The following is a 10,894-nucleotide window of genomic DNA, read 5'->3' as shown; positions in this document are numbered from 1 at the left end:
GCGCGGTCCTGCATGGAGCCGGGAATTGGAGCGGATGATCCCCGTGGGTCCCTCCGTACTCGGGATGCGCTGCCATCAGAGCAGCACGCCTTGGTTTCAGCGAGGCTTCTCACACAGCACCCTGTAACTCCCCTGCAGTCCAATAGGGGAGGTACGGACTGAGCGAGCAGCGGACGGAAACCAGCCCGGATCACTGTACACAAAGCAGTGATCAACAGTCCAGAATCAACGCATCCATTCTACTGATGTAGGGCATTTCTATGGGATGCCAACAGTCCGCACCAGCGTTCGCAGTCACACAGTTCGCACTCGCCTCTTTTCTGTACCCTTTATGAATACCCGTCTTTTTGCACTGTACAATTACCCAATCAGTGACATTAACAGCCAGTGTCTGCGCCTCCATCCGCGGAGCTCGCTCCCTGCAGCTCCCCGAAGTTGGGGCGCAGCGCCGTTCTGCACAGTGCCGGGGCGGGACGCCGCCGGCTGCAGCCCGCAGCAGCGCTGGAACTTCCCGGACGCCTCACAACAGCTCCACGTGCTGCCCACCCGCTTCAAAGTACCGCGTGCTTGTAGCTGAACGAGGTTCAGCTGAAGCGCAGCACGCAGGCCACTCCTTTCCCTCGGAACTGCCCTCAGGTGACCGCACTCCTGGGAGGGCTGAGGAGGAGCGCGCGGAGCCGCACAGACTTCCGCAGGGCGCGGAGCGGCGCCTCCCTCTCTTCCTCTCCCTGCGGATGCGCCGCTCGCGCAGAAGCCCCGCCCCGTGCTCCCCGCGCGGCGCCAGCCTCCCCCCTTCTCCCCCGGCACCGCCTCCCGTGACGTCACGGCGTGGTGACGTGTCGCCCGCTCGGCTCGGCGGCGTTGGCCGCCGGAAGCGGCGGGAGGCGGCGTGGGACCGGCGAGCGGCGGCTGCGGCGCGGATAGCGGAGCGGCTGCAGCCCTTTCCTTCCTTCCTCCCTTCCTCCCTCCCCCCGCGTCTCGTACGGCGGCGTAGCGATGAGCGGGAGCCGAGCGCCCCGCGGCGTCCCCGCGGCGCCGGGCTGCCTGCTCCTGCTGGGGCTGCTGCTGGTCGGCGCCGCCGCTGCGGAATGCGAGCTGGAGGCTGCGGACGTGCCCGGCGGGCGGCGGGGAGCGCGAGGAGGCGCCGCCGCCTCTTCCTCGTCCTCCTCTGCGGCGGAGACAGGTAACGGCTCCGCGCGGAAGGGGGTGCGCGCTCCGGTGCCGCGCTGCCGCCCTGCCTGCCTGCCCCGGTGCGGCGCGGAGCGGAGCGGCGGCACTGCGGCTCTGCCCCTCCCCGGTCGGAGCTGCCGCAGGATGCGGGCCGGATCCTGCCGCACGACGCCGCCGCCTTCCCGGCTGCGCTGGGCGGGGGCTCGGCCGGGCCGGGGTGCGGTGCCCCCGGAGCCACCCCGCCTGGGGGCCGCCCGTCCGGCTGCGGGCACCGCTGCGGCTTCTCCCGCGCCCCTTCCTCCGGAAAGGAGAAGTGTGGGAAGCGGCTGTCTGCGGGTAATTTTATTTATTTATTTTTAAGAAAAAGCGGCAGTGCTCCTGTTGCTGTACTTGTGGCGAATGGTAATGCCCGCACGCAGTCAGTAGTTGCAGAGGAACGCTGAAAATAATGGTATTTCGGCAGGTCGTGGTGCCTCCTGGAGCTGTTTTGTAGTGGGTAGCGGGAAGCTCTGCGGTCCTCAGACCGTACTCTGAGGGGAGCAGCGTTTGTGGACAGGCAGCACTTGAGCATTCTGAAGTTTGCCATCTCATAGCGTGCTTCTGAGAGCCCTCTGCCTGGAGGAGCGTGGAAGGTGCGAGAGAAGGAGAATACACTCTGCTTTGCTTTAGAAAGCGGTGTGTTTCTATCAGACCAAAATCCACTGTTCTGCTGAAGGTAGTATTGGCTAGAGCTATAAGCTCTCAGTGGTACATCAGTGGTACACCAGTGGTCTGCTTGGAGGACAGGGCACTTCTGAACTTGAAGATGTCCGTTCTGTTGGCTTGCTGCGCAGACTGAGGAAGTGCAAACATCTGCAGTCTGGGAGGCAGGAGCCATTCCTCCTAGGGGTGTTGTGAAAATGCTGTGTTGGAACAGCTTTTTTTTTTTTTTCCCCCAGAACATAATTAATCGGGTTGTAGGTGGTATTAAGCGGTTCTTGCTATACATAGTGCTGATGCTGTCTACACTTCATGCTCAATCAATCAAAAGTGTCAGTTTGGGTGGAGAAAAGTCTTTTTTTTGTGTGTTCTTTGGACTGTAAAATCAGTGAGAAGCTAGTCAGATACTGTGGTGTCTCCACCAGCAGTATATCCAGGGAGAAAATAAATGTGAGAGATCTAATACATTAGGAGTCAGTTTGTTGTGTTATTTATGTAACAGTTTGATCGGGAGGACACACGTTTCTTAACAGAGGGAGTGGTGAGGTGCTGGAACAGGCTGCCCAGAGAGGTTGTGGATGCCCCGTCCCATGTGGTGTTCAAGGCCAGATTGGATGGGGCCCTGGGCAGCCTGGGGAGGTTGGTGGCCCTGCATGTGGCAGGGGCATTGGAGCTTCATGATCCTTGAGGTCCCTTCCAACCCTGGCCATTCTGTGATTCTGTGAACACATGTTCTTAAAAGCTGTCTTAGAATCAGTTTTAATGTTGGAGAGGTTTTTAACAGTGTTCATTGCTTGCAGATACAGTGTATGGCTGATAGCTTGAGCTGGTTGCCTGTCTGATGGTGGACTCAAACAACTGCCAGCTGCTCTTTGCAGTGCCGAAGGAACTCTGAAGGTTGTGGGAGAATCCTGTGACTGTACAGGGATTGATTGTAATAGTTATAGTTTTAATCTTCTAAGGAAAGAACATACAGATGTGAGAGCAAGTTAGGAGCGATGCAAGCAGTATCTGGATAGGCTGAAAATCAAATTCGGTGTGCTTAAGAGGTAAAATCCAGAAGAAAAGTTAACAAAGTACGTAATGTTAAGCTAGAAGGAGTCTATCAGGTGCTCAAATAAGGTGTAAGTGTACAGTCAGCACAGCTGTAGGAAAAAATCCAGAATTACAGTTGCTAACTGAACAAACAACATAATGCAGCTGGCAGGAGCAAATGCTGTCCTGGGATATGTTAATCCAGTTTGAATTGCAGAAAACTCTTTAAAAAACAGAACAGTTTATTGTTCTTCATTGCTCTTCTGTGTTTAGTCTTGAGTAATTAAACAAGCCAACAAGGACAGAGGAAAGTAGCACCACGGACTGAGAGTCTCAGAATCTGACTGATGTACTTCTGTGTTTGGGTGGTGGAAAAGGCTGTGGGAGGATTGTGTCACTAAATAGGTAAGCAATAGTTCACACGAGGGTATTGATCAAAAAACCACAACTTTTTCCATCTGCTCTGTGGCTAAAGAGGTAGGTTAAGAGGAAGTGAGTTGTAGTGGGGGAGATTTAGGTTAAGTATCAACTGGAAAGCATTTACCAATAGCATTTAAATTGCATAGATAGTGTAACCAATTCCTGTCACTGAAAGTTTTTGCTGGGTTAGAGGAGAAGCTGGCAAAGTTGATCTAGAGATGTAGTGACATGTGACAGAGACGGGTGCAACTGATTTTATAGCCAGGAAACAGTTATACTGTTAGATATTCGAAGACTTAATTTGTATCGTTACTGTTGTGTCTTGTGTGCTTCCTTTTAAAATGGCAATTTGTAACGTACATACAGCTGTCATTTACATTTCAATTCGTAGTTAAGAAAATCAGATCTGTAAGCCTTTTTGCACTAAATGGAGAGCTGAGAGGCATCGAATGTTTGTTTTGACTCTACTTCTTTATGGTGTTGTAGAAAGTTGAAGGGATCACCTATTCTAGTCCTGAAGATAACTTTGGATTTTCACATTCTGATTATTAATTGACTTTAACTAAATTGCTCTGCAATATTGAGCAGCATTATTAGCCATTTTTCTGAAAGTTACTGAAAGATCTGTGTCTTGCATGATAATTATTCATTCGTGAGCAGGCATGCTCATCCCAGTGCTCAGAGCTGGCAAGGAGAGAGAGAGGCCCTGCTCCCTTTCTGCTGCGTACCCCTTTTGCCCCCTCCCTCCTCCGTGGCGATGAGCGCTGTTGCGTTAGTTTGAAGGAATGTGAAAGGAAATGCAAGCAACAAAAACCAGTGTATTTCTTATCGGACTCTTTCATGGCACGCTCTAAGGGCTAGCAGCAGTGCGGGGGGCATGGCTGTGCGGGTGGGTCAGCAGTGGGAAGAAGGGCAGTGAGTCATTAGACGAGCCGTACTGTCCGTGTATGTGCATCCTGAGGTGACTGTGGGACTGCTGCAGTGACCTTTCTTTAGCTGGAGTAATCCCCTTGGAACTTGCTGTGGTTGTGTGTGAGGCTTCATATGGTGGAGGAGTACAGAGTGTAGTGGTTTTGATCATGTAGCAAAGTGATCTTTGAGTCTTTTGGCATGTCCTGGTCTTATAAAATGGAACTATGAGATCTGTCACTTCCTCAGCAGCAGGCTGCTTTTTAAGGGTGATTGCTGTTTCTAGTAACAAAAACTGAGTATCCCAAGCCTGTTCTTTTCTGTGACTTCTATTTTATGTTTGTAGTTAAGTCCTTAACGATCTGGTCCTGTATTTTCTATTGAAAAGACAGAAATTGGAGTCCTTTGTCCACTAATGATGCCGACCTCACGCTGATGGTTACTGACTGCATCGCAGAGCAGTTATCTACGGTTATTTAAGTCTGTATCACTGCTCCATCAGCAGGTTTTTGAGTTGCTCTTTCAGCTGTAAGCTTTCTGAAGAAATCTCTGCTTTTCTGGAGACCTCCTACCAGGCTCAGGCTAGCTACTCCTACGCAACCCAGGCATGACTCATTTTCTTCTAGCTAACCTCAGTGATAAAGATCTATCCAAACTGTGTTGAGCTGCCTTGCGTCTGTCAAAGGATGGCAACCGGACCCAATGGCAGAGGCAAACTATAGTGTTAAGATTTCCCACGATTATACTATTGCTATGGAAAACACTGAAAAATGTAGTTCCCTTTTTAAAAAGTTTATATGAAGTAAGCAGTTTGATATGTATCTAATTGATTTTAGTTTGCGTGCTGTACATTGTACGTCCCTTAGAACTCAGTATCTCTTCTCTCTCAGCTCTAGGGGGAAGGGAAGGATCATATTGTAAAGAACTGCAGTGCCGTGGAAAGGCTAGGAGAATCACAGCTTTCAGATTTTTGTAGTTTTGAGTGCATTGTGTGAAAGTCCAGAGAAGTGAGAAATCTTTTATGTAAGAGACTTGCTGTGTAATGAGACTTGCTGTGGAAACCTTGGTGTATGAGCAGTCTTCATTAGGATTAGTCTATTGCATCACACCTGTTAAATGCTTTTTAAAATACAGGAATTTCAGATGTTTATCTTGACCACATAGGGTTTGTGTTGAGGGTAAATAATCATTGTGTGGTGTTTAAAATAAGCACCTATACATCTTCAAAACATAGGTAAGTTCCCAGTCATTACATAAGTTGGTTTTCTACTGCCTCTGGATACTGCGAAGGCTTTCCTGTTGCCACGGAAACTATCTTTGCATCTCTGAGAGGGGGGAGGTGAATAAAACAAGGATGCAGAGTTCTCCTTTAGAATTGGCATAAATGGAATGCACTCATTGCCTGGGTGCTACACAACTTGCGTTTGTTTGCTTGATTTCAGTGAGCGCTACACACTTGACTGAGGACTGTTTGTTGCTTTCTTTAATGCTTTTTTTCTTCTTTCTGGACCTTCCTCATTTTCCTTGCAATCACAAAAACACAGTATTTATCAGAGGTTTGTTAGAGGAATACTTAATTCCGTATCATCAGTAGTACTCCAAAGTTTTGCCTAAATTTGCCTTGGAAATAAAAAAAAAAAAAAATGTGCCTGGCAGATTTTTAAAAAATGAAAAACAAAAAATTTAACTCATTGATGGAATTGTTGGCTCAACAGAATTTTACTTGGGCAATAAGAACCACTGGCCCTGTATTTTACATCTTATCCTTGTGTTATGAGTTAGATAGCTCATGAGGGAATGTCCCCTGCATGTACACACCTGGCGCTGCTGCAGGTGAATCTTTGCTTCTCTGGGACTTCCTGGGTGTGGGGCTGGAGGGGAGTGGCATTGCTGTAGCTTGCATTGCAAAGTGCGAGCAGCACTGCAGGAATTTGGTAGACCTGAAGCGGATGTTAGGTGGGGTACAGGGAATTGCATGAAGCTTCAGCTTGTGCAGTACCAGAATTTATAGGGAAGATGACTTACATCCTTTTCCTGTAGGCCCCACGTTCTGTTACCTCCAGCTGGTTTTGTGTTATGAAGCACCTCAGACCTGACAGCAGCCCAGCCTTCTGCTGCTGTCTCCAGTTAAAATCTTAGTAGCAGATATATTTGTTTTCTTTGTGGCTAATTGTTTTTCTGTAAGAAACCGTCATGTGCTCTGCTTCTGAAACTGAGATCAGCAGCAAACAGTGGTTTATATGAAATGATTTAAAGCCATGTATGAGTGAACACAAACTTTGCTAATGTATTAATTCAAATATTATTTCTTACTGAATAAAAGCCTGGTGAAGACATTTTAGGTTTCTATATTTGGGATAGTTTCTGCTTAAAACAGTAAGCTTTCCATACAAGGAGGTGTAATGTGAATTCTCCTTTTTACTTTGTGGTTTCAAACAGAAAAGAGGCTGTTAGCTGGAAAGGATTCTACTCATTCAGGAATGCTACACTAAAAAGGAACTGTTCTTCTGTTGCATCAGGTGGCTGTGAACTGGATTAGTTAAAATTAAGAATTCTATGCAAGACAAATATGTTATTTAGAAAAGGAATTTTAACACCAGCATTATTTTTAATCTTAATAACTCCAGTAGACTGACTGCCATTGAGATTTGTCATCAATAACTCGCTAACATTTCATGTTTTTTTTTCTGCATCTGTAGCGCTTTATGAAGGAGGGAATGGCTCAGTAAATGCTTTTGTTTATACTGCCATCTGTTCGCATGTTGAAATATGTTCAGTGAGCTTCACTGGGAAATTCTCTAAGTAACTTTTGTCTATATTTTGATGCTTTGTCTCAACCATAGGATTTTACTTGAAACTTATTCCTCTCATGGACATCCTTCCAAGCTTCAGTAAGCAAGTGAATTTTCAAGTTGTGTGCCTAACCTAAAGCATATACAAATATTTTATATTGTTTCTCTGCACTTACAGTCTGAGAATGACAAGCTTGGTTTGCTTTATCTGAATTTGAAATGCTTTCTAGTGTTTGAAGAACAAGCAAGGCATATGATATTGTTAACAAGTAAACAAAACCACCCAAGCCATGTGGTCTGCAATTTTTGAAACAAAGCTAATCATTCTGAGTAGGAGACTTCCTTCTAGTGTGGTTTTAATTCTAGATTGCTATATATAGAAGGTTGCACGATCACTCCTTACTGTAACACCATATGCCTGTATAAAAAATACTTTTGACTTTTTTCATTGCCTAGACTTAGATGTTTTTGATATGAAAATGAAAGTTTGCCTTTTTAGTGCTAAGTATGGCTTACTGTTTTGCTAAATACAACAATTAGCCTATATGGTATCATGTAGCTCTAATAATATATCACGTGACATGAAGGAAAAATATCCTTGTCTGCTTGTGATTTTTTTTTTTAGGTGCAAGGGAAATGCATTGAGGCAGCTGTCTTCCCAATGTGTGTATGTTTCCCTTTCTTTGAGAGAGAGAGAGAGAGAGAGTTTCTCAGTACCCTTTTGAGAGCATGTCTGTCTCAGTTTCTTCTATCTGTTCCATGTTCCTTGGCTACATCTCTGGACATGCTGTTGGGATACCCATAGGGAGGGTGTTATAGATATTGCTGTAACAACTGAATGAGACAATTAGAGGAATCCTTTTATTTTAAGTATATGAAGCTGTGTTCTGTATTCTCTGTGATTGCAATCTAGCACTGCATCTGAAATGTCTGTTTTGGTCTTATGAAATAGTAGTCCCTGTAACTGGTCTTTCCTTGGTTGTGTTGCAGGCAGGACTGTTGCTGTGAAAGATGTGGCTTTTTATTGATTTAAACTGACTTCAGTACCTGCTTATTCCTTTGCTTGTTGCTTTCTCTTTTTCCCTGCCTATTCTGTCTGTCCTGACCTCTTCCCTAATGTTATTGTGGCTGGAGGTGAGCTAGTTTACGGAATGGACTGCATGGGAGATTGGTGCTTACTTTTTTCCCAGTAGGATCAGGTCCTCACTTCAGTTCACTGCACTGCTGCACAAGAACGTCTGTGAGAAGGTAGCAGCTTTGGCAGAAAGTATTGCTGGCCACTTGAGTAGAAGCCTATGTGTACCATGTTTTCTGTTTTGGAATTAAATCTTTCTTTCAGGAGTTAACTCAGTTTTTACCGGTTGTTTGTATGAGAGAGCTCATTACTCAAAACCAAAATCACATGCTTGGCCTAACTACTTAGTTGCATAAGGCAAAACTAATGAAATGTGATTCTGTAAATACTGGATAATGAAGACATTGCCTGTTCTGACTGAGCTGTAGATATTTAGCAACTTGAAAGAAGAAATGAGTCTGAGCTCTAAATGCATTTGATTTGCCACTTTTAGTATTTCTCATAATGAATCCAAGTAGAACTGGTTTGTTTCCTATATTTAATAAGCGTCTTTCCTAAAAGAAACTATGCATCCTCAAGCACTTAGATGCTGTCTTATGCTGCCTCGTCTTTGCCTGTTTCTAGCATCCTCTGAACAGTAGGCAAGACTAATTTTTCTTGACATTGAAAAATAGTAAGACTTCGTATTTCAATAAAATGGAAGTGCTGTACGCAACTTTGACTGTGATGAGATCAATAAAAATCGGAATCTCCTCTAAGAGTGATATGCATCTGTAGGTTAAATGTTAACTGTAATGGGAATGAAAATGATGCAACTTCAAATCAGTAGATAATAAATGGAGCACCAGCTCAGAGGTGAGTTGAAGTTGGACATGCAGCAGAATGATGAAGGGGGACCTGGCGTAAACTGCTCTTGTCCACATGGATCTCTGAAGGTATTAATTGATGGCTGCATGTTGGGATGATGACATGTGAGATTGTGTCTGACGTGCAGGGGGGAACAAACAAAAGCCAACAAAAAACTTGGGAAGGGGGAAAAAAAGGAAGGAGGAACTTACTCAATTGGATACTTTCATGCCCTAAAGTAAAAACTCAAATTGAATTTAACTTGGTAACTGGATCTCTTATTAGCTGTCATAATTTTGATTTTGAGAATAGTTGTGGATTGTTCTGTGGAAAAAAGCCTGCTTGTTGGTCAGAAAGAAATAATGCAAATTCCGAAGAAAGGAAAATAGTAGATACACCATTATTACTTGTGAAAGGGTATGAAAAACTAGAAAAGGTCTGGATAAAGCTCACCAGAGTTCTTGTATGTGTTTTTTTGTATGAAGAAGCATCAGGTTTCTCTGGTTTTAAAAAGCCTGCCTGCAGCCATACTTCCTTGGGAGCCTAAGCCAATATGTGTTAGGCCTCCAGCCTGTGCTCCTCATTCTGAGTGACTTCCATTAAATAAACTGACATCTTCTGCTGGAATAACTGCTGAAACTGTTGAAGTGAAAATCAAATGTAGGGGGCTGTGGCAGCAAAGGAAGGAAGGTTGCATGGTGATGAAGGCTAAGGAGCTGGAGGAAGGGCACTGCAGGTGGGTTTCAAGTCTTAAGAGCTGTTGCTGAAGATGTGATGGACCTGTTGGTAATCATAAGAGGCAACTGTTAGATGGTAGTTATTTTCCTGATAAAAGACTTGGGGCATTCATTCAAAATCAGTTTGAAATAGACATCCCACCTGCCCCACACTTTTTTGGGGGAGGAATGAAGGGGAACACAGCTCTGTTGAAGAGCTGGAATTAAACTAGGAAACACACTGCGGCTATGTTATCTGAGATGAGACAGTTTGGCAAATGCTTGCTTCCATTGGCATTTCATTTTTTGTTTTATGCAAATACTTAAAGTGATTGCTAATGTAGAAAGAAGAAAGTTAAAATGCTCAAAGGAGAATGTCATAATGTTGTGTATTGTGTCATAATTCATATAATAAATTTTTGGGGAGATGTTCTGAAGTGGAGGCTGTTGTCTTGTGGAATTTTTGCTGGCACTGACTTGGTAAATTGATTTTATTGAACTGTTTTTCTTCCATTGATTTGTCTTGGTTTGCGGTCTCTTAAATGGTATCTTAAAGCTGGATTTTCTTTCCTGCTGGGGGTTAATAGAATTACAGTGACTTTTTCTTATTTTCTCTATTGTTCATAATTTCCTATGTCCAAAAAGCTGTCAGCAGTAGATTAACATCCTTGCAGAAGTCAAAGTACAAGACAACCATTGTCTTATTACCTAAATAATTGCTTTCTATATTTTTAAAATGTCCCCAGCCACTCTTATTTGCAGGATGTTGAGGAAAGACAACTTTGTACATCTTGTGGTCTCTTGTCCCCCTCCCCCCCACCATCTCCCCGCCCCAAAAAGGTTTCAGAAGCTTATGAGAATGAAGATGATAATTTCATTTAGAACATTCACAATTGTACAAGAAACAGTTAAAACATCTGATCTGGGACGTATTCTGGTCTGAAAACTGACTCTAAAGAAATATTTCATGAATGTGTTCAGTTCACACTGCCTTTTTTTATTGTTCTATGCATGCTAAAAATGAAAGTGGAAGTGAAATTCGTCTGGTAACAAGGACGTATTGCACGGCATTACTGAAAGCATGGTGTTCAAAACAAAAATACAGTTTGTTGTTCCAAGTCTGTATTGTACTCTCAGTGACAATAAGGAGACAGTTCTGGTCAGGTTAGTAGGAATGTAGTAAGAGACTTGACAGAGGGAAGGAGCATTTATTTTGTTATTAAAATATCCAA

General features: G+C 44.6%; 1 protein-coding gene across 2 annotated transcripts in view; it reads left to right on the top strand.

Annotated features, from left to right (window-relative positions):
* Positions 1-821: 821 nt before the first annotated feature.
* The window catches only part of STIM2 (stromal interaction molecule 2), a 60,353-nt gene continuing 50,280 nt past the window's right edge, over positions 822-10,894 (top strand). The window contains exon 1 of one of the 2 annotated variants that reach the window (XM_031588449.2): positions 822-1,183. In XM_031588449.2, coding sequence (XP_031444309.2) covers positions 997-1,183 — 187 coding nt within the window. In that variant the 5' untranslated portion in view covers positions 822-996. The remainder of the gene's footprint in view (positions 1,184-10,894) is intronic. The other variant, XM_031588450.2, reaches the window with a different exon arrangement.

The sequence above is a fragment of the Phasianus colchicus genome, chromosome 4 (genome assembly GCF_987193195.1).
Source record: "Phasianus colchicus chromosome 4, bPhaCol1.hap1.1, whole genome shotgun sequence".
NCBI classification, from domain to species: Eukaryota; Metazoa; Chordata; class Aves; order Galliformes; family Phasianidae; genus Phasianus; species Phasianus colchicus.
This window is presented reverse-complemented; position numbering and strand designations above follow the sequence as displayed.